Here is a 24576-nt window from a genome sequence, read left to right as displayed (position 1 = left end):
CTTACAAGGAGCAAGTGTCTTTTAATTTCATGGCCACAGTCACCATCTGCAGTGATTTTGGAGCCCCCAAAAATAGTCTGTCACTGTTTCCACTGCTTCACCATCTATTTACCATGATGTGATGGGACCAGATGCCATGATCTTAGTTTTCTGACTGTTGAGTTTAAAGTCAACTTTTTCACTCTCCTCTTTTACTTTCATCAAGAGGCTCTTTAGTTCTTCATTGCTTTCTGCCATAAGGGTGGTGTCATCTGCATACCTGAGGTTATTGATATTTCTCCTGTCAATCTTGATTCCAGCTTGTGCTTCTTCCAGCCCAGCGTTTCTCATGATGTACTCTGCATGGAAGTTAAATAAGCAGGGTGACAATATACAGCCTTGACATACTCCTTTCCTGATTTGGAGCCAGTCTGTTGCTCCATGTCCAGTTCTAACTGTTGCTTCTTGACCTGCATACAGATTTCTCAGGAGGCAGGTCAGGTGGTCTGGTATTCCCATCTCTTTCAGAATTTTCCACCGTTTGCTGTGATCCACACAGTCAAAGGCTTTGGCATAGTCAATAAAGCAGAAATAGATGTTTTTCTGGAACTCTCTTGCTTTTTCGATGATCCAGCAGATGTTGGCAATTTGATCTCTGGTTCCTCTGCCTTTTCTAAATCCAGCTTGAACATCTGGAAGTTCATGGTTCACGTACTTTTGAAGCCTGGCTTGGAGAATTTTGAGCATTACTTTGCTGGTGAGATGAGTGCAACTGTGTGGTAAACCAGGCAAGTCAAATGGAATGGAAGGGGAGCCCAGTGGTCTGGCTTTCACTGGGACGCCTTTTCCAATTTGGGGCCACTGAATTTTCTTCAAATTTGTACTTGATTTTATGCCTCCAGCTGCTTCAATGAAGACATATCTGTATCCTTTACCTCATTCTTTTATCACAATGTATTGATTATAAAATATTAAAATATACAAAAAAAGAACAGATCTTAAGTAAGAAATCAAGAAGTTTGGTGTGTATAGTAATCTTTATTTAGACTAAAAATATGTACTCTATAAAACCAATTTTAAGACTTGCTATAGCTTTTAAAAACTATCAGCTATTATTTTTACCCCAGTTCCACAAAAGCAGCTTTCAGGCTATCAAGAGGAGCATGAGATAATGAAAGCAAGGTCATTACATCCTCTAAGAATCCAATCAACAGCTTTCGGTCTTCTTCCTATGGAGGAAAAAGACTGATAATCAATTTCCAAGCAATCAAGTAGAACTTAAAAACCATCATTTCCTATCTACAATTAGAAAATTTTATCAAATAAGGGGAAAATATTCTAATTTGTAAACATTTTAATTAAAGATATTTATTAAGCATATCTACGATCACAATGGTATGAAGAGAAATACTATTCTGATTCATTGATTTAGACCTGAGCTGTCCAATACGGTAGTCACTCACCACATGTGGTAACTTATACTCAAACTAAAGAGAAGGAAAATAAAAGATTCAGTTCCTGAGTTGCACTAATTACAATTCAAGCTGTTTAACCTCCATGTATGGTTACCTCACTGGACAACTCAGATATAGATTACTTGCATCACTGCAGAGTTTGATAAGATAGTTCTGGTTTGAAACATAAAAGGTATATTTTTAATTAAAATTCATTTTAACAGTTTTACTTCCCATTAATTTTGGCTCCAAATACTTAAATACAAGCCACTAAAACAGTTATCCTCCTAAGAGTAGAAATTGATATCTGAGAAATTATTAGTAGTGAGAAGTCACACACTTGCTGAAATATAGACCATTGTGTCCTTAAAAAAATAGTCACACCTTTGATTAAAAAAATTACCTTTACTTTTAAGCTTTCTTTGACAAACCATTATTTTAATAATCAGAAAATATTTCTTTCTTTCTTTTTTTACATAGCACACTATTAAGAAATTTGTTAGAAAAAGCAAGTCTGCTCAATAGAAAAGTTAAAAAACATAATTGTATGTTAAATTAGCCAGAATCTATAAGGGAAAGAATCTGACATTCTATCAGGAAATAAATATATAATAAATTACAGTCAAATATTTTATCTTTAGGGCTATGTCAACAATAAATGGCTTCTATATATATCAGTATCAATGCTTCCTGGTGGCTCAGTGGTAAAGAATCCACCTGCCAATGCAGGAGACGCAGGTTCGATCCCTGGGTCAGGAAGACCCGTGGAGAAAGAAACGGCAGCCCACTTCAGTATTCTTGCCTGAAAAGTCCCATAGACAGAGGAGCCTTGGCAGGCTATAGTCCATGGGGTCTCAAGGGTTGGACATGACTGAGTGACTAAAAAGGCACATCCATCACTAGATCCATGAGGAAGACTGGATTGCCATCCAACCTTTCCTGCATGGTTAGGTTAATCCAGAGAGAGGTAGAAATAGAGGACTGACAAAAGTAATGCTCCATAAATAAAGGACGGACACGGCAGTTTATAATATGCTGGTCTGCTCAGTGAAGAAGGGAAATGCTGGCAAGCCACCATTGGAGCTACGGTGGAACACAGATCTCACCCATTTTTAGTGCTTACTGTACCAGAGGATCCATAAAATTTGGAAAATAAACTGTAAATCTGAAAAAACTTAACTGTGAAGTAACAGCTATAAAATATACTGCTAAATGAGCATGAATTCTTTGCTTTGAAAATTTACTACAACACAATTTCTCAACTTTGAAATTTCAAGACAAGTAATACTGCTTCGGTACTTGATTCAAAATAGGCTTTGTTTATCAAAGCAACAAGGACAGTTAATTTGCCTTAATAGAAAATTTTGTTTAGTAAGAAAAACACCGGCGTGTGCTTCCTTAAGCGCTGACAATCTATGATAGCCACTCAATTCTCATTTTGTAAATAGCAGCAAAGCTCTTATCTCTTTAGATATTTGGATTTCACACAGTGACTCAAAAAATATGTCTATATTGATTTATTCAATAAATCTATTCTGAGGGACTACTATGAGACAAACCTTGTATTTCATACTTTATCAAACTTAAAATATGTATTTCATATTTATTATGCCTTAAAATACTGTTTATGGTCAAAATCAACATGCTTAGCATACTTACTGCACAAGCTTAAAAATGAGAGAGGAAAATACTGACATCACGTTTGTTATTCTGCTGGAAGAGCTTCTAAAATTAAAGAGGAAACGGTATTCGTGCTGCTGTGCCTGGTAATGTGCTAGGACTTAATCCTCACAAATTTAAGGAGAACAATGGATGCGATCTGTTAAGGTTACATGACTTAAAATATTCTAAACACAGAGATCCTGTGTGCATCCGTATTGTGAGGTAGTCTGAGAAACTAGGGTAGAAAAGTGCAAAGAATACCGTGCTCCTCCAACCGAGCTGGAGCTTCTACTGCAAGGCATCTTATGATACGGGGAACTGCAGTTTAATATTATAAGATGCTTCAAATCTGTCTCGGAAGAAGAGTGCAATAAATATGAACGGCTATACTTTTAGATTTAAATGCAAAAAAAGTTAGGAATTATTGTAGAAAATTTGGGGGGAAAAAGATCTTCCTCTTTGATTTTCCCATTCTAATTCCTTTTTAAAAGTTAATTTGGATTTATTTTATTGTTTTCCTATGATTACATTCAGATTAATTGGAGGGAGTGGTCAGAAATACTACATGGGAATTATTGTGTCATAATTTCTACAAATGCTTTATCTTGAGTCCATATTTTCAACTCACAGGTGGGACTGCCTCACACTTAAAAACAACTGATATGCCTTAATGCACAACGTGTTTATTTAAAACAATGCTAAGTAGAGTGAGGTGGTCTGCTATACTGGCGATCACCAGTGAACCCACCTCCTGGGTCAAGCTCTCATTGAGTCTCCTCTTTTTTTGAATCCGGGTTGGACTTGTGACTGCTTTAACCAACAGAATACAGTAGTAGCAGTGTGCTGATTCCAAAGCCTAGGCTGCAGCCTAGAAGATTCTGTTTCTTACAATTTTGGGAGCCCTAAGCTAGCACAGAATGAGTCTGGCTCTGCTGCTGCACCGGACCTACGGACAGAGAGAGGCCCTAAGACTCCATGGGGACTAAAGCTCAGTCATCCTGCCAGGAGCCCCACCAACCAACCAAGTGAATGCAGCCACACAGCGACTATCAGCAAGAACAGCGGAAGAGATGCCCAGCTGAGCAAAGACCATGAGCAATAAAAGAGTTACAACAATCCTTCATGTTTCGGGATTACAAAATACTTGGCTAAAAATGATGAAACAGTATGTGACGGCATTTTGCAGTTTGCTTCACCTAACACATGTGCTTTGTTTATTAATGAAAAAATTATCATGAAACACAAAGAAATTGCTATGTAAGTACAATCTAACACTTTTTTTAAATCTTTTTTTTTAAATCTAACACTTTTAAACAAAATATCAAGAAGCACACAATCTCTAATTTTATTTGTTTAACAGAGATGGTCCTCAAGAGACTATTACCAAAATATGCTTTCTACTATATATTATTTATTGAATAAGAATAATAAATAAATTTGTTTATTTATGGGTATTATTTTCACTTATGAACACATTAAAAGACATAACATTAGCTATCCTTCTAAATAGAAAGTGCTTTTACATTTTCCAGCCAAAGAATTTTTCCTTTACCTGAATATAACACGTGAGGACTCCTGTTGCATAAATGGGGACAGTAGCTTTAGTGAGGACCCCATTTCCTGCTGAGGAATCTAAAAATCACAAAAATAATTTTAAATATCTGAGTACACTTTAAAGCAAAAAGTCACAGTACAAATTATATTTTAAATTACAATTGGTTACAAGGCTTACAAATAAACGTTATTATTACTTTAAAAATACTTTGATCAAAACATACATATCCACTGGTGGTTGTGAAAATGTAACTTAATACTTTTCCGAACCATTAGCGTACACAGTTTTGATAGATGGGAAAACCTTTAATGACCAAAATGAGATGCTATACTGTTATTTGCACAGTCATTAAGTCAGAGCTTTCTTTAACACTTTCCCAAGTGGCCATACAAGCATGTTCTATAAAGTTTCAGGCTTTTAATTTGCAGTACTCAGTAAAGCATAAAGGCACTCAGCTGAAAGGAGGCACCTAGATACGCATTTAACCTGCTTCTAGACATGAGACACTACCCAGTTTCTAGTATTAGCCTAGTTCCAGAGCTTTTCCTGTACCCTGCACAGGGGTTTTCAGAAGCCAGACAGAACCTTGACTATTTTCATGGAGTAGGGAGGCTAAATACAGCTTGGGGAGACAGGAAAGCACCCAACCACAGCTGAATGTCCCTGTGACGACTTTAACACATCAGATTTTCTTATGCAGCATGTGTAGACGATTTTTAAAAAAAATGTCCAGAGATGATATGGCAGTTGCTATTTATAGCACCAAGAGCTCTCATTTACTGATGTTAGGCATTATTTGAAGCTCTTCACATTTGCTTTTACGTACTCAAACTTTTAAAAATTACTTTTTTCTACTCTTACATGGTTTTAAATTCTTTTCAGAAAGTAGTACATACAGAATTCAGTTGAAAGCATGTATTTAACTGTCTTGAAAGTATTTTCACCCAAAACGAATCTATTTTCCTATCAATTAGTATCTGAGGTTTCTTTATTCTCCTGGCAAGAGTAATTTTATCTTTTGGGGAGTGCTGATGTTGGCTGAGTGTGACTATGGTAGTTGAGAAGTAAATCTGAGGCTACAAACATAAGCTTAAGTTGAATTCATACATACAGACTGTATATAATCACCTCCTAACTAATAATTCTGAAAGCTATCATCATTAGAATGAATAACTAAACAGATAATACCATTTTTTAATTCCAAGTAATTAAACCATTAGAAACCTATTAAATATAAACTTTAGGAAGCATTTGTCAAAAAAAAAAAAAAAAAAACCTCACTGACATTTTCAAACTTAAAAGGAATCATTTATTCACTCTCTAATTACCTCTGATGACAGACAAAAATGGAGTCCAGATGACTCAAATCAAATCACTAAGGTGAGACTGAGGTAAGAATTAGCTCTATCACTAAGGTGAGACTGAGGTAAGAATTACCTACATCACTAAGGTGAGACTGAGGTAAGAATTAGCTATCCATCCAAAACAGCCAAGGTAAGGTACAAACCACAGGGGCTGTACATTCTTGTCCTTAATATTTCTACAATTCATTCCTAGAAATTAGAAAAATACACAGGGACATAAGATCCCAACATAAAGGAGGTCTTGGCGCTACAACCAGACTTCTTAAGACAGGTTAGTAAAAACTACGAACAGAGGGGCTGGAGCTGCCCATTTAAGCCTGTAGTTTCATAAAAATCTCATGTTTCATTAAAAAAATGTTCATCTTACATTCTGTTCAGTTACACTTGTTTTAATTTTAAAAGTTCTAAGTAACTAATTATGAATTACATGCTCTGTATTTTTTCCTTTTCAGTATTTCAGTTGCACCACTTCAAACCTCCAAGGGTACAGTAAGTACACAGTCTGAGAAGGTCAGGTTTAGGTCAATTTGATTACAGTGAAGGTAGATATTTACAATAAAACTGAGGGAGATTAATCTTATTACTACTCCACGGAAAGGATATTAGATGTAGCAGTGCTGTAAACCCAAGAACTCCATAGTATAAATTTTCCTTTTCAACTGTACTTGTTAGTTTATTTATACAATTTGCATATAATGAATAAAGTATTTTTCTGGAGTAAAGAGATTTAATTGTTTTTATAAATTATAATGCACAGACTTACCAATATTTTCTTCAGACAGCCTTAAAATCTCCTGGAACTGAGGTTTTACCTAAGCAACCCAAAGAAAAGATCCAGAAAGTCTCAGGTTCAACAGACCAATCAATGGTTAAATAAAATGTTTCCTACCATTGCTACTGCTGCTAAGTCACTTCAGTCGTGTCCGACTCTGTGTGACCCCATAGACGGCAGCCCACCAGGCTCCCCCATCCCTGGGATTCTCCAGACAAGAACACTGGAGTGGGTTGCCATTTCCTTCTCCAATGCATGAAAGTGAAAAGTGAAAGTAAAGTTGCTCAGTCATGTCTGACTCCTAGCGACCCCATGGACTGCAGCCCACCAGGCTCTTCCATCCATGGGATTTTCCAGGCAAGAGTACTGGAGTGGGGTGCCACTGCCTTCTCCGTTGCTACTACTACCTATTTTTAAAGATACAAGTAGTCAAAAACATAACAGTTCTTAAAAGCCATAGGAAAAAAGAAGTGTCAAGTTTCTGAAAACAACATCTTTTTAGAGATAAAATATTTAAAAAATCAATTTAGGTCAGCAAGTTTTCTGAAGGGCGTTTAGATTCTTTCACTAAATTAAAATAATTTCCAGTGACTTTAAGTGTTTGAAATTACTACCTCCCAAAACTGAACTTGATGATAGGGTATTTAGGCAGATATTATATGATTAAAATTGTTGAAAAAAAATGTTGTGTATAAAAGGAATGAAAATGAAATTCCATTCATTTAGGATATTCAGTAACATACTCATTATGTTATATCCATTGGCTTAGATTAGTCTTTAACTTTTTTAAAATTTAATTTTAAACATGAAAGACAGAATTTAACATTAAAATTTTAAGTTAGAGGAAATGCTTGTTTCAATTTTTATTTTTAACATCACAGATTTCAGGCCTCTGAAGTCAACCACTTAAGTGTTAAAGTGAATTCGTAATTGCTTTTGTAAGAAAAAGTAAAATAAATAACAGTTACTTCTGGAGATGTCAGTTTTTGCCAATAATGATTCCCAGTAAAATCCAATTATACTTAATAATTAGATATTAATGAATGATTTGTTTTCTCCTACAGTAACATTAAGCTCTGGTTTTTGCCCTTCTATCAATAGGTCAGGCATATTAATTTGCAAATGCCATTTAAACTGAGATGTAGACCACTGTGAAAAGATTAACCTACAGCATCAGATGTACAGGATTAAATTTCATCTCACACATAAAGAGATTAAGTACAGATACATTAAATGATTTATTCGAGGACACAGAGAGTCACAACCCATTTTCTGAAGTCTGTCGGTCCACTATACCAAACTGTTATGCTCCAAATGTTTCAAAAACTATAGGCTTAGTAAAGAGGTGCCACAAAATTTTTACCTTTTAAATGTCTCAACGTATAGCAACTACATCTTTATAAGGTTTTGTTAATGCTCTAAAGAACTGGCTCAACAATCTGTTATGAAGACAAATGGATTAATAGGATTAAAGAAGAAAGCAGGAGTTAAGGACTTTCCAATTTTAATATTTAAACAACAAAATAACTTGGTTAGGCAAATGTGACAGTGATTGAAATATGCAGCATTTATCTCAAGTGTCCATTCTGTTTTAGGAGCTCCTATCTTGTAGCAAGTATTCTACCTAAGTTGCTTTGTTTCTATAATCACCTGAGTGAAAGTGAAAGTCACGCAGTCGTGTCTGACTCTTTGCGACCCCGTAGACTATACAGTCCATGGAACTCTTCAGGCCAGAATACTGGAGTGGGTAGCCTTCCCTTTCTCCAGGGGATCTTCCCAATCCAGGAATCGAACCCAGATCTGCTGCATTGCAGGCGGATTCTTTGCCAGCTGAGCCACAAGGGAAGCCCAGGAATACTGGAGTGGGTAGCCCATCCCTTCTCCAGCAGATCTTCCCGACCCAGGAATCGAACCAGGGTCTCCTGCATTGCAGGGGGATTCTTTACCAACTGAGCTATCAGGGAAGCCCATAATCACCTGAAGTTTTGACCAAAGCATATAGAGGAAATGGTGGCTTCCTGAATCCGTGGTAGATTCAGTACAAGAAGCACATTCAAGGAAATGCAGTGGAGTCCCCGAGCTGATACTTTCTATGCTGGAAAGCCCTGAGACATCCACAGTGAGTAGACCTTATATTCAAATGTGAATACAGACTAAATTTTGGCTAAATCATTTTTTGAAAATCAATAAAGGTAAGAATATTACAGATCAGAATTTTCTTTTATTATCATAGTTTTCTAAGATATTAAAAGATAATTAGAATAAAGGAAGGGCTCCTGCTTTTACTTACTCTGCCATAGCATTAGTTAACACATTACATTTTTATATGTCTTGCATATAAGAAAATATGAAATACAAGTTTTTACCTTAGTGTTTGTAAAAATTTTGCCAAATGTCCGGCAGAGGCGCCAGAAAAATCTGGAGAACTCATGGACACAGGCAGTGGAAGCGACGTTGATTTTGCCAACGATTTCTATAAGCTGTGGCAACCTGAACAAGAAAGAAAGGAAAACAGGCAGGGACACAAATAAGCGACCGCTTCCTCGCCAATTTCTGAGCCCATCCAAAGCGAACGAGCTCTTCTGCTTTTCACAGCCAGCAAAATCAGAATGCAAAGGAGTTGTTTGGGACCCTTTGAAAAAGTCTTAACTTTATATTCTGCAAACTTAAATTTTAACAGGTTGTCATGAAATATATGGAAACTTAATGGCAGAGTTCTAAGTGAGGTGTTAATAAGACTCAAGTCAATGGAGGCGACACATCATACAAAAGCTTGGCTCACATGGCACCATATATTTTAGCCTCAAAAATGAGAAGTGTGGATGCAGTTTACAATCCACCATCACTTTTAGATAATACGGTAGCAGACAGGTTTGTCTGCAATAACAGACGCACCATTTCCACAGATAAGCAGCTACATGTCTACAGGTATAGCTCTTCTCTCCTGAAGAAAGTTACCACAGATGACGCCAAGTTATGTTTTGTTATTTTTAAAAAAATATTTTGCTATATTTTGTCCCTCAGTTCCCAGGCTAAGTATAGTGAGCTATCTTCCATTCAAGTAGCTGAGATGTACCAAATGAACATGGGTGGGCGTGGTAACTTACAGCTGATTGACAACCCACAGTAAACTCTCCCAGCCGGTTGTGCCCGCATGCTCCAGCTGGTAGTCATAGAGCTGCAGGAGCAGCGCCAGTTGCTCACGGCTTCCAATAATAGTAGACACGTCTTGAAGAGGTGACATAGGCCGAGGGAACCTAGTCACTATAAAAAAGAGCAGCAAAATAAATCATGTACAAAATGGCAGTTTGGAAAGTTAACTATCTTATCAAAAGAAAACTAAGGTTCTGCCTCCTAGTATCTATCTAGCATATTATAGACTTTAAATATAAAACTAAAATACATTAAATTACTTTTAGAAAAAAAATGAAATGTACCTGATCCCTGCACAATCAGGGGTTAAACTGTCTAACTTATTGTCAGCCCTTTGTGTCAGAGATTCTGTCACACCCACAAATTCAACCAACCATGGACCAGGCAGTGCTATGATATTAACTACGGAAAACTGTACATATATAAGTGGGTGTGTACACCTCAAACTCCTGTTGTTTAAGGGTCAACTGTAAATTTCTCTTGCATGTGAACAAATTTAACAAATCTCAAAAATTAAGGTTTTATGAGACTAAATATCTAGTAAATGAAAACTGAAAGAGTTTGCCAGTAAAAAGCAAAACTTTATTTATTTTAATTTAAAATTTGCTCCAGAATAAGATCTCAGTTAAAATATGGATTTGAATTTGGTTTAAAAAAAAAGATAGTTGTAAATCCACCAGACTGTTTATGTCAATAAATAATAACTATAAGGTATTTCTTTCATGGAGTAAGAAACTAACAGGTTGGCAGCAGGAAAAAGTTGTTTAATACCAGAAAATAACCTAAAATGCATTAAAGCTTGCGCTGAAGAGGATTCTTCAGTATTTAATGTCCAATATTAAATGCTTTATTTAGAAAGTTTTCCATAATTTGATAAACATTAAGTTAATATAAAGTGTTAAAAGCAGTGACCAGTAAGATAAAGCTATATGTAATAATAATAAAAAATATTATAAATATTATAACCAGGGTCTCAAATACAAACTTTAAAAGTTTTAGGGGAAAACTGAAAAAATGACTTTTAAAATTGTGTAAATAAATAACAAATATACATTAGTACGTTTTCAAATTTGAACATATCAATAAAATCTATGATCCTACAGATCACAATTAGATTCCAGGTCTTAGCTGGCTCTTAAGTGAAGAACGCTACCAACAGTTTCTTTACTGTTGAGAAATTCCTAGTGGCCTGACAGCTCCTGCGTCGAGGTTAACACCCTAAAAAGACACAGTGAAGGATGCAGCATTGTCTCAAAGCATATGAATGGCGTAATGATAATCATTAAACTTAAGAAAACATGAAACAACTTTTAAAATGCCAAAAGACAAAATTAAGATGGTATTCTCTTCCTATGCTTCCTAAGGTATTTAACAATATCTTAAGTACAGATAAAGGTTGTCCCTTGTTAGTTCAAGTCTCTATTTGCTATCATAATACACAAGCAAATAAATGAATTTAGGTAAAATGGTACCCCATACTCTCTGAGATTTCTGCATGAACTGTCATTATCTCAACCTAGGAATCAAACAGATTTGGACGGTGCGGGACAGCTGTACCTCATATTTCTATATCATGTCGAAGCACATCTGATCATTTCAAATAGCAGTATATCATATTGGTCACAATCTGTGATACTATGATGAAATGCATATTATTCCTTCAGAAATATGACAAATTACTGAAAAACAGTGGAAGAGTTAAGAGTAAAATAGATAATGTTAAGATGTATTACAGGAAAAGGAAGGTCCGAAGATGTAAAGCTAGGTCCAACAGAAGCAAAACCAGAAATGAGCCACGACTTGGATAACTCAGGGGTCTCCTGGGGCTCAGATGGCAAAGAATCCGCCTGCAATGCAGGAGACCGGAGTTCGATTCCTGGGTTGAGAAGATTCCCTGGAGAATGGAATGTCTACACACTCCAGTATTCTTGCCTGAAGAATTCCACGGACAGAGGAATCTGGTGGGCTACAGTCCATGGGGTCGCAAAGAGTCAGACATGACTGAGCAACTAATACACCGTGGATAACTCAGTTGTAAAAGATAAGTAGTCGGAATGGTTTAGAAACCTCAAAGTATTATTCTATTTAAAAGGATTTTTAAAAATGTAAGCATCTAACTTGTGAACATACAGAAAAGTCCTCAGAATGCCATTTCAATAGACTGCCAAAACTAGCATTTTATTGTCTAAAAATTACCAAAATTATCCAAATCCAGCAAAATAACAGCTGCTATGATTCTTTAATGTATTTCCTTCCCACCAAAATGTCAGCTCTATGATGGCAGAGAGTTTTGTCTGTTTTATTCCTGAGTGGATCTGAAGTGTTCAAAATAGTACCTTGCATAAATATTATCTAGTGTTGTGAAATTTTCAGTGTTTAAGAGAAAAACAAATAAATTTTCACTTGTAATAAATTGTATCCCAAATTATATAGATGTGCATATAGACAGACATATAGACACAGCTATATAGACAGACCCTAAATACGGATATAATATTTCCTCATTTATAGTAAATGTATCATATAACCTACAAGTGAGCATAACAACATTAACATTTACAGCTACTATTAAAAGTCAGAAGGTCAAATTAAGTCAGTGAGAACTTAAGATTATTTTTGACATGATAAAGACATAATGACAAGGAAAGGTCACATGAACACCTTCAGAATGGTAAAGTAGTTTTGAAACTTTTCTGTCTAACCTCTAGCATGTGCTTGGCCATAGGTGACATTGAAGAATTATCTGCTAAGTGAATGAATGATAGCAAATGCTAGGGGGTGAACTGTGTCTCCCTTAAAAATGTGTATGTTGAAAGCCTAACCCCTAGGACCTCAGAATATGATCTTATTTGGAAATAGTGCTGTTGCAGATATAATTAGATAAGATGAAGTCCCTGGAACAGCATGGACTTTCAATGCAATATAACTGATCTCATAACAAGGGTAAGTCTGGGCACAGAGACACGCATGCACACACACACAGAGAACGGAACGTGAAGATGAAGGCAGAGACCGGGGGGTGGGGGGTGGGGTGCAGTTACAAGCCAGAGCACCAGAGATCGCCAGCAAGCCAGCGGAAGCTAGGGGACAGGCAGGAAAGCGCTCTCCCCTCACAGCCTTCAGAAGGAGCCAACACTGCTGACAGCCTGGCCTTAGACCCCTCGCCTTCAAAACTGCGGGGTAACAAGCGCCTGATGTTAAAGCACTACGCTTATGTTACTTTGTTATGGTGGGTGTAGCAGAACAGTACAGCTAGACAGAAAGGAAAAGGGAATTAGAAAGTCCCGAGGCAGCTGAAGTGCCTTAATGAGCGAAGGGGTAAACCTGAAGTGGCCAGCTGTGAGCATTTTGTGGTTTAAGTCTGAATTTTCATTCTCCTCAATAATTATAATTACAAAATATTAAACTAACTCTACCCTATCCATTCTCAATTTTCCAAGTAAAACTGGCATTCTTATAGTATATACCATTTTTACACGATGCTTTGCGTATTGTTGGATATACTGTTTCATATCCCAGAGATTATAGGTGGCCCAGTTTACTTTATACTGAAATTGTAACACTAAAAACATTTGATTTTATACTCCTGTTTATTACAAGCCCAGAAGAGATATGGATAATTTCACAAATCTGAAAATCTCATATATACTAATAGCTTGTCTATAGCCATTTATCCTGGGGGTTGGGTGCTGTGGGGCTACCATGTGCCATGGATCAAAGGTCACTTACTGATTAGCTGGACTTTGAGCTAAGAAAATAACGGCTTTTGCTATCAATTTCATGCATTCCTGAAAATAAATCATATTCTTTTTTCTGGGAAAAAGAAAAACAAAAAACTGTGCCGCATATGCTTATATTCCTATCAAGGACACAGCAGGAAATAGTAATTACACTTTCTTTCCCCTACTGAAAATAAGAAAAAGTAGCTGAGGAAGAAAAAAAATACAAAGACAATGAAAACGAAAAGCTTCACAAACTGGCCCTAGTAACTATTAATTCAGCTCTGTTAATGAAAGAAAACACTTACTTCTGACTTACCACACTGAAAAAAAAAAGGCTATAAAAAGGCTCTAGATTAAGAATGGAGAGGAAGAATAAATGTAAAATAACCCCATGAGGCTTATCCATAAACGATGAAGCCATGTAGTTCACCTTAGGTATCATACAATCTCTGACCATGTGGTTCCACACATATAATACATTTTAGTAATTATGCTGTCATAAAGTGACTTTCTGAGAAGGAAATGGCAACCCACTCCAGTAACCTTGTCCAGGAAATCCCATGGACAGAAGAGCCTGGTGGGCTACAGTCCTTGGGGTTGCAAAGAGTTGGACATGATTTAGCAACTAAAAAAACCTGACTTTTACAATTTTAATCAAAAACAATTCTGTGGGAAGCTAAGCTGTTAATGTTCTACATCCTCCTTCCATAATTTAAGTTCAATACCTTCTATCTGTGGCACGTCGCCATGCAGCTTGGCCTTGCTGGAGAAGGGTGCGTTCTGTAGCACTAATGCAAAGAGAGGTGGGATCAAGGACTGCAAGGCAGACAGACACGTGTGGAGCTTATGTTCATCCAGCCCGTGCTCGCCTTCCTGAAACATAAGCAGGTGGAAGCTAATTTAGTTTCCCAAGAGTATGCATTTATGATGCTCTTCCTTTCAGTGGCCAACAATAAAACATTGAAGTACATGTATGTTAGCCTCACAGTAAACCTAATGGAGACGACCAAGAATCTTTTCTGAATTGCTCTGAGTATGTGAAAATATGAAAAGCTAAGGCACTGTGGGGGCTTCCCTGGTGGCTGAGAAGGTAAAGAATCCGCCTGCAATGAAGGAGATCCTGGGTCGATCCCTGGATCAGGAAGATCCCCTGGAGGAGGAGAAGGCAACCCACTCCAGTATTCTTGCCTGGAGAATTCCATGGACAAAGGAGCCTGGCTGGCTGCAGTTCTTGGGGTTGCAGAGAGTCGGACACTACTGGTTGGCTAACATTTTAACTTTCACAAGGCACTGTGGACGTAACAGATCTTTCGTATGGAAAACTGCAGGGCGAACATAGGTCATTTCATTTGTATGGAACTTCTTTCAGAGCTTTCTTCTTTTAAGAGGGTCTTAACTTTTGAAATTTTAAACATCGGGTGAAAGATATTAAAGTGATCAAAGGAATTATTTGAAATGCTCAACCGTTAAACCAGCAGTAGCACTTACTACTTTCTCTCTATTTCCAAACTCCTTTCATAGACTTGATGACAACTGTATTTGCCAGTATTTAATGCACTTTAAAATAATTCAGCGTATAGGTAAAATGCAGAAGAAATTTCAAAAGGAAACAAAAGAGATACAGAAACAACAACCAAAAAGAGTGAGACGATCACTGGTCACAGAAACCCAGCATCACAGTGAAACAGAATCGTTAGAGACAGAGCATTTAATGCTGCTCAGATCCACTTGGGATGCCGTTATATCATAAATAACACTGTGTCAGAAACACCAGATTTGTTAGGTTTTTTTTACTATCAGGTTCTAAATTAGTTAATTTCTTTATGGAACATTACCTGTGCGGAATACTGCAGCTGTGCTTAGGAGCAACGTGGGATTAGCTGTGTTATGGAATGGAACAAAGAAAACCCAGTATGGATAATTCTCAGATAGAAGGGATGCAAATATTAAAGAAAAAATAAAATATTTGAGAAATCCCCTAGGTTTCATAAAAAGAAGTACTGCAGTCTAGCTATTTATAGTCTGCAACATGCATTTTGAAATTTATAGGGAAAAAAAGTCCAATTTTTAAATTAAATAAATGCACATACATACATGTAAGACTATACACAGAGTAGTATATATATATGTTAAAATACTTTATGTTAGGACTCTTATAAAGATTCTTAAAATTTGGGGGTGGGAAGGGCAACAGTATAGTTCCAGAGGCTGATCCTGATCCTGGTCCTGTCATTTGACAGCTGTGGTAAGTTAAACAGTTTCCACACCAAAAAACCAAAATATAATTCAAAGAGTTCTAAGAATGCAATAATAGATTTTATTTATAAAATATGGTACACAATGTGTACATAATACACATGAAAGAAATGTTGGTTTTTCTCCTAGACACTGAGACTTTTAGTATAAAAATTAGTTTCGTTGTATCAACTTTTCTTCTTAGGAAGAATGGAAAATTCATTTTAAAGAAAAGAAAATTCATTTTAAAGAGTGAGGGCATGAAGGAATGCAGTGAAATAAAGTTAAAACATTTTGACATTGTGTAAATAAGAAAGCTTTGAAGACTCATATTTTAAGTCATCTCTGCCTTCTGGGGACTGAAGCTGATACTTTAAAGTATTTAAGTATTCAGAAGAGGTTAGGAAGAGGCAGCACTGGGAACAGTGTCAGAGTAGGTGCCACAAAGATGCTATTTTAGCTAACAAAGTCAGATCATGCCCTTTCTCCTTAGCTTCAGTCAAGCAAAACTTCCTCAAATCTCTCTTGGCTCCAGACCAATAGAATCTTTAACGGGTAATTAATTAGAATGTTCAGCGAAGTGGTACTTTCTGTTTCCCCAACATTCTTTCAAGATGCCTTAAAACACACTTTTAAACTTTCTGTTGTATAAATAAAGGAAGCATTTACCCTGAGAAGTTTTTCAATCTTGTTCAGCAATGTGGGTATAAGGTGAGACTGTAAATTTCCAAGTTCTGTAGTCCAGGCGGCATAGGCTGGTAAAAACACTTGATGTGTGGCACTAACGACTCTTTCTGAGGGATCACCCAAGGCTGACAGCAACAGTTCAAAACCCTGCCAAACAGACATAACGCAGATTTAAAACAAAACAGAAGCCTAAAACATAATAGAATGTAACAAACATACATTCCAATACATCTAGAAGACATTTTAAGCGAGAAAGAAGCCATTCGTAAGCCTACCTTCCCCAATTTCTTTAAAGAAAAACGTCATGTATCCACTGATGGGGAAACCAGAGAGAAAATGGCATGCTTGCTGCCAATTTCCTGCCACAAAGCTGTGGCAGATACTATAAATGAATCAAAGCATTTTCTCCTTGAAATTGCAGAACTGAAACCAGGCAGCCAACTTTACCTTGTTCAGGTTGACATGTTTGCGATGCCTACTATAGAGTACGGGGTATTTGAATCAGAGATTTGGGATATTACACCATTCGGAATTTTATAATGGAATAGATGGGATTTATTCTGAAAAGCATACCTGCTGATACTTGTCTGGGTCATCGATGTAACCCATAATGATACCAAGGCTTTTGATCACAGCTTCTCTTACCAAATCTGCCTTATCTTCCATTAACATTTGTTGCAACATTGAAAGAACCAAGGAGCTACGGATCTCTTTCTGAAATGAACAAGAACATATTTAACTATTTTTTTATACTAGCAGCAGAAAAGAATAGAAAAAAATGACAGATACCCATGTATTCACAATCCAGATTAAATATATATTAACACGTTGCTATGTTTGCTTCAAGTCCTCATTTCTGAAACACAGAAGACGTTACAGATGCAGCCGAAGTGCATGACTCTCTTCCACCCTCCCCTTTCCCCTAATTCTCCTCTCTAAAGGTAACATTTACCCTGAACTTGGTATTGATCATCTCCCAGCATATTTCTGTATTTTTACTATGTATGTGCCAATCCCTGAAACCTTCACAATGCACTTTTGGCAAATCAACCGTCACCACTCTGCCATAAACAGGCTCTTCTGTGTAAAATGACTATTCTATCACTCACCACCTATGGAACTCAGAAAAGCACTGATAGTCATAACAACAGGAAGGATTACAGAAATCACTTTGGTAATCAAAACATTTGCCTGGGATAGGAGCATGGAAACGAAAATCCTGGTGTTGCTATTTTTTTTGAAGAACTGAGGGGGGGAAAAAAAGCAGAATGATAAAATACGAGAGTAAACTTTAAAAGTGCTTATAAAACTGCACGGCTATTTTCCGATGCTACTATTAAATATAATGTCAACTACTACTGCGTCTTAAATTTCATACAACTTTTCCCCCATGGATTCAGCCTAATTAATGTCTGAGGTTAGAATAAAGTGTCATTATTTTCATATTCTTGCCCTTCCTTCCCTTTTTTGTACCATTACTGTAACTTGATCAATGTATAAAATTCTTTAAACCTAAACTTGTTTAGGTCACTTTTACATTTAACAGTTACAATAAAAGGAAATAACCACTCCTGTAAATCTCCAGTCAGTGTGATTTGGTATGCAGAGCAAGGTCTGAAAGACATTTTAAAATAATCTAGTTTTTAATTTTTAAAAACAAAAATATATGTAATTATAGAAACATTTGGTCACATTTAGGGTGGTGAATATACCTTTTGGTACAGCCTTGTTTATTTATCATTTAGGTTAAATACTGCTTCCCAAGGTCACTTTAAAAGTGAATTAAAAGGGCTTTCTGGGTGGTATCTACACAGGCAATACGACAGAGGTGAGTGAACCTCAGCCGGGCATACGCTTTGCAGCGATCGAGGCTGAGGTCAACTGTGGCAGCTTCCACGTGCTAAGGAAACCCACGGGACAAGTTAGGAGGCTTCATGCCATCTGAGCTATGACTACACTGAGGTTCTATTGCTACCAGTTACAGTGGGGTAACGAGGCAAGTGGAGATTCATGCAGGAAACATCAAGTCCATTACTAACACTGCTTCGCATTCTAGTCCTAGGAGCAGTGTGGAACAGTTTCTTCCTTCCTTGAGAGCATGGGATATTCAGCTCTCTCTTGGAACAATAAATAATAGGGTGCTCAGACTCACTCATGGATATAAACCTACACAATTTATCACAATAAGATAATTTTCTCTGAAAAGATAGGAAAACACTAAAAAAAAAAAGTTTATGCCCAGTTCCTGGTAGAAGTATGGGAAAATAAGAACTTTGATGCACTGCTGATGGGAGTACAATCTGTGCTGTCTTGGTTGGGGGCAATTGAGCACTGTCAAAATTTAAAAATCCACATGTCAACCGAAGCACGATACAGAGGTTTCAACAATATGTGAAAATTTAAAATGCATAGATTCCCACACAAGGCATATATAGATCACTGTACAGTGTGATTAATTCTGAGTAAGAAAAATTTTAAAGATATAAATTTGTAAGCTTGCATATGCATGAATTTTTATTTTCTGTTAAGTATTCATTAAAAACCGTTAACGATAGATATCTGTCTTTGGAGAGAATGGCTAGGGCCAGGGAAGGCTTTGATTTTCATGTTACTCTTTTCTGTACTGTCTGAAAATTTATTTTCAACAACAACAACATTTCTGGGAGTGGAGACTATGAATTGTTCTTGAATTATTCTTTGTATTTTTCTGTATAAAAAGAAAAGATAAATTTTATTTTTTAAAAAGACAATTGTCTGACTCTTGGGTTTCTCAGTCTTCACTCACCCTCACACTACAGAATGTGAGGTAACGGTAAATGTAACAAAATAGCTCATGAACTGTTGTTGCTGCTGCTGCATTGCTTCAGTCGTGTCCGACTCTGCTCAACCCCAAAGACGGCAGCCCACCAGGCTCCTCTGTCCATGGGATTTTCCAGGCAAAAGTACTGGAGTGGGTTGCCATTGCCTTCTCCCAAGTACTGTTGCACAATTCCAATTTTTGTACTCCCTTTAAAGAGCAGTCTTACAGAAATGACCCTTCAGGGCAGGGGTCAGCAAACTGGGCCAAAAAGTCTCTGCTGCAGCTACTCAACTCTGCTGTTGCAGTACGAAAGCGGACACAGACAATACACAGAAATGGGTGTGGCTGCATGCCAATAAAACTTTATTTATAAACACAGGCTGTGGTTTCCATTTGGTCTCCAGACTGTATTTTGTCAAGCTCTGCTTTAAATGACCATTGTTCAAAGTAAAACCATTCTTGCTGTCACCTCTTGCTTCCATCCCCTGTAAACCCTGGGCCCATCAGGAGACACCTGCTGGAGCACAGCAGGCCAGCGTGCTCAGTCTTCTTCCTGGCGGGAGGCTCCTGGTCATTTAGAAACTAACGAGCACCTCAAACAGCTTTTGTTTGGCTGGGGAATATCATCCTGACATTTATCATATCAGAAATTAAAAATGAGAAATTTCAAATTGTTAACTCATTAAAAACAATAAACTTCTTAAAGGTTAACATGACTAATGAAATTACAATTTTAATGGAAATAACTATAATCAAAAAAAACTAGTGGGAGGAATAGTGCTGCTTTATATTGCAAGTCCCAGTGACGCCCGGCTCAAAAGAAGACAGGGAGGATCCTCTCATCTTTATATTGCAAGTCCCAGTGCCGCCCGACCCAAAAGGAGACAGGGAGGATCCTCTCATCTTTATATTGCAAGTCCCAGTGACACCCGACCCAAAAGGAGACAGGGAGGATCCTCTCATCTTTATATTGCAAGTCCCAGTGCCGCCCGACCCAAAAGGAGACAGGGAGGATCCTCTCATCTTTATATTGCAAGTCTCAGTGACGTCCGACTCAAAAGGAGACAGGGCGGATCCTCTCATCTGCTCGCACTCAACTGTGTTGTTGCTTGGGTGGGAGGACTTAAGAAAACCGGGCCTCACAGAAATGTGTAACTCAGAAAGGGAGAAGTATCTCCATAGCCTCTTCTGAGAAGGATAGAAGCTGTCAAGCTCTGAATGGTGAATACAAGGTTTCCAAAATTCTTGTTCTCATTAGAAGTTCTAACTTTATCACTGGCAATGAAAACTGTACTTGTTTTTCTTGAAGCAAGGCTCCATGTCACTTATCTTCATGAAAATGTCTGCCACATACCCAAGTTTGAATAATCACAGCTTGTTTTTCAGTGATCTATCAAGTAAAATTGGTGTCCCATGAGAAAAGCAGTGGTTCAGCTCACAACTCAAACTATCTGAGTGCTTTCTTTCTGCAACAGCCATCATAGTTCAGAATGCAGCAAAAGGGCTTAATATCAGTATCTTCCAGCTGATTATACAGAATATTAAACAAGAGGCATACTTAGGGTCAAAATTTAGTAGGGTTAATAATTTCACTGGTTCACCAAGTTCATGTCTAAGTGCAGCTGACTCCCTGTGAGTGCACGGTGAAGAGTGCGGCCACCGCCTGTCTCTCTGGGGGTCCCTGCTCTGATCACCGCTGGTGCACTGGCACTGGGCCCGTCACAACTTGTGCTTGCACCAGCAGTGTGACTGTCAACACACAGAAGAAGACAGAAATGCTTTAGTATTATTATGAAAATAATTTTCATCTCATGGATCTCTTCGAAAGGATCAAGGAACTCCCCAGGGTCCTCAGACTAAACTTTGAGAATTCCTGATGAGGTTTAATATATTTATACTCATGTAAAATCAATGGCTAATGTGCCCCTCTGTCTGCAATGTCACATGGTACCAATGTGCGCTTTCTTTATTCAGCTCATCTTCTTCCTTTGTTAGGACACAATGTGGATTAAAACGTATAATATGACACCTGAAAAAAAGGTTTCTCTATTGCTAAACAAAGAAGGAAAAGGTTTTTTTTTTTTTTTTTTTTTTTTAAGAAAAAATTACAGTTCTTACAGGAAGGTAAGGTGCCAGCGCTCCACAAGATTCTGCCACAAGCAATCTTCTTTCTGGGTATTTGTGATTAATCTAGAGTAAAAAATAAATAAATCAAACATAAACAACATACTCTCCCTTCCTCCAAAAGAGAATTATTTTTCACCACAAATCCTGTTAGGAATGCAATAAAGCTTCTTTCTTTCCACTTCTGGGGATCCCTATACCTGGATCAGGATTAAGGGACTCAGAGAGAGCCTAAAAAATGAGATCACAGGGGTTATCTATTGAAGAGAAAGAGGATAAAGCAAAGATGAAAATATGGCAAGGTATCTAGAGATTGTGGGCTTACCCAAGAAAGCTTTCCTTAGGATGTCAGGAGCAACCTTTTCCTTCCCTAGGAACATTATTATATTTTCAAATTTGGAAAATCCAGCTTCTAGATATTTACTGACATGGCCTACAAGATGTACCAGGAATGATACGTCATTCCTCTTTTTCACCTCAAGGATTAAGTTGCAAATCATCAATGATTTAACCAGAGCTCCTGACTGGTGTTGTGGCTTTGTTTTTAAAGCAAGCAGATGTCAATTCATTCCTGCTTGCATACGCAAGACGATGGGGTTTTACTATTGTAATGACGACACGGAATCGTAACAAAAAATACCAAAAACAAAAAAAGGACACATACTGGGTTTTGTTCCCATATGTCTTCTTCATAGGATAGAAATCTTTCTTTGACTGGAAAAGAAGTATATCTGTTCTCATACTCCCATATGAAAAGGTGACATAATTCATTAAAGTATTGGATGCCTAAAATTAAGAAAAGATATTATGCAGCAATCTACTGGGCAACAAACTGGAGGCAGGCGGCTGACAAATCCCTGATGTCCATGTTTATTCGGGTTACAGAAGAGATAGTGGGGGAGTTGTTGGTAACTGAGATCTCCAAGTTAGGCTTAACCCAGGAACAGTAACCTCCAGACAAAATGGTTTGAATGTCATAACATGTTACACATAAACTTACACATTTCTTTAGTCTAGCAGGATAAGTCTCAAAATTAAATGTACACACAACAACCAACTGTATTCCTACATACTTTCAATGAACAACCAGAAAAGTACAGAAAATTCTATTTACACAATAGTATTAAAAAGAATAAAATACTCAGGAATAAACTTTAAAAGTATGTAAATTATATTCTGAAGACCATAAAACATTACTGAAAGGAAATTTAAAAGACCTAAACAAATGGAGAAGTGAAGTGAAAGTCGCTCAGTTGTGTCCGACTCTTTGCGACCCCATGGACTGTACAGTCCATGGAATTCTCCAGGCTAGAATACTGGAGTGGGTACCTTTCCCTTGTACAGGGGGTCTTCCCAACCCAGGGATCGTGCCCAGGTCTCCCTCACTGCAGGTGGATTCTTTACCAGTGGAGTAAAAAGCTCAGATTTTACTCTTTGCGGTGATTACAGGTGAAGAAATACATGCATCATTGCCAAAATAAATGGAAAGACATCTTAAATTCATGGATTGAAAGCTTCACTATTGGAATGGCAACATTTTCCAGACTGATCTACAGATTCAAGGCAATCCTTACAATTTCAGCTGGCTTCTTTGCAGAAACCGATATGTTGATCTTAAAATTTATACAGAAATTGAAGGGACTCAGAATAGCCAAAACAACCTTGAAATACAAGAACCAATTTAAGAGTTTGGGGCTTCTGTTGTGGGCGATAAAACTGCTCTACAGGTGACTGTAGTGATGGCTGTGTATCTCTGTGACTGCTAAAAACCACTGCGCTGGAGACCTGAAATAGGTGAGTCGCATGCTATCTGAATCACAATCTCAATAAAGCTGAAAAGAAGATGGAAAAACAAAAAAGACATGTACGTATACAGAACTGTAGAGAACTGTAAATTCAAAGCTGTGCATATTGTTTCCAATTTAACTTGATTTTCAGTGATTAGTCTCACCCTAAGCTTCTGTGCACTACAATCTACAGGAGGCACAGGGACGTCAGAGACAACGTGAACACACATAATGTTCCCTTTCAAACAATGTCTCTAGCTTACTAAATTAGATGACGCTACTAAATTTTAGAGAAAAAATGAATATCTGAAGAAAGTGGGAAGAGAATTCTCAAAGACCATATACCTTAGCAATATTCCAGAGAGTCATATTTTTTCTTAAGAACAAGTGACAGAGCTGGTATAAAGAAGGCCATGAAATCTGTCTTCATAAGTAAGAAACTCATCTTTTTAAGATGGAACAATGAGTTACTTAATGACCTAAATGTCAAGTGTACAAAGTCAAAGATCCTGAGTTTTAGAGAAGACAGGAATATTCAATATAAAACCAAAAGTGTTGTTAGTAAATAGTGAGCTGAATTGTAAATATACAGACTTCTTACATCAAAGGTTTACACTTTATATTCTGTATATATTTGTAATATATACAAGTATACAGTATATACAGAAAGCATGTCTATTATTTACCTCCTTGCTTATACATACACAGAGCCTCTTGCTTTCCCTGAACTCATTAGTTTTTTATATATATTTTTTGTATTTTGTATCTCACTTGATTCAGAATAAAGCAAAACATGCCAGACATTTCTTAAGCACTGTTAAATCACTGGGCTGGGCAAGAGAAGTCCTAGCATAGTTTATATCCCACATATTTCCTAACAGCATTTTTAAAAGACAATGTGAGCATTTCCAATAACCTAGAGAAGACCCAATACAGCTATTTACCTGTTCCCAACACTGTGGTAGAAGCTCAGCTTCAACACGTGTGGGTCCAACATGGCGTGCAAATGCCACACAGCCCGTCAGGATCATCTGCCTGAAAGACAAAACGAACGACTGTAGACCAGCATCTGCGTCAGGATCATCTGCCTGAAAGACAAAACCAATGACTGTAGACCAGCATCTGCGTCAGCAGCGCGGCTAGGACGAAGGGCTAAGAAGGTCAGCTCTAGTTACCATGGAGTGCAATTATTTTTGTATGATCAAATTTCACTCTTGACTTTTCCCAATCGATAGGCTGCCCCAAGGGAGTGAGTTTCTTAAGACTCGTCCTTCCAGCAACG

The 24576-nt window shown here is 37.3% G+C and overlaps 1 protein-coding gene and 1 non-coding gene across 10 annotated transcripts in view; both read right to left on the bottom strand.

Annotated features, from left to right (window-relative positions):
* Nucleotides 1–24576, bottom strand: part of RELCH (RAB11 binding and LisH domain, coiled-coil and HEAT repeat containing) — a 114129-nt gene that overhangs the window by 29071 nt on the left and 60482 nt on the right. For 8 of the 9 annotated variants that reach the window (XR_011563877.1, XR_011563878.1, XM_019986736.2 and 5 more), the window contains 10 exons: nucleotides 24239–24329; nucleotides 21502–21573; nucleotides 17157–17297; nucleotides 16566–16730; nucleotides 14387–14534; nucleotides 9894–10050; nucleotides 9153–9276; nucleotides 6778–6826; nucleotides 4648–4727; nucleotides 1102–1208 (listed from right to left, as the gene is read on the bottom strand). Coding sequence is in view for 7 of the 9 variants with exons in the window: in XM_019986736.2 (XP_019842295.2) it covers nucleotides 1102–1208; nucleotides 4648–4727; nucleotides 6778–6826; nucleotides 9153–9276; nucleotides 9894–10050; nucleotides 14387–14534; nucleotides 16566–16730; nucleotides 17157–17297; nucleotides 21502–21573; nucleotides 24239–24329 (1134 nt within the window). In the remaining 2 variants the exon portion in view is untranslated. Of the gene's footprint in view, nucleotides 1–1101; nucleotides 1209–4647; nucleotides 4728–6777; nucleotides 6827–9152; nucleotides 9277–9893; nucleotides 10051–14386; nucleotides 14535–16565; nucleotides 16731–17156; nucleotides 17298–21501; nucleotides 21574–24238; nucleotides 24383–24576 lie in introns of all 9 variants that reach the window. The other variant, XM_019986741.2, reaches the window with a different exon arrangement.
* On the bottom strand, nucleotides 22914–22982 carry LOC139179550 (small nucleolar RNA SNORD36). The gene has a single exon (XR_011563915.1). It is a non-coding gene; the product is annotated as a small nucleolar RNA SNORD36 (small nucleolar RNA).

This window comes from Bos indicus, chromosome 24 (assembly GCF_029378745.1).
Source record: "Bos indicus isolate NIAB-ARS_2022 breed Sahiwal x Tharparkar chromosome 24, NIAB-ARS_B.indTharparkar_mat_pri_1.0, whole genome shotgun sequence".
Classification (NCBI taxonomy): domain Eukaryota; kingdom Metazoa; phylum Chordata; class Mammalia; order Artiodactyla; family Bovidae; genus Bos; species Bos indicus.
This window is presented reverse-complemented; position numbering and strand designations above follow the sequence as displayed.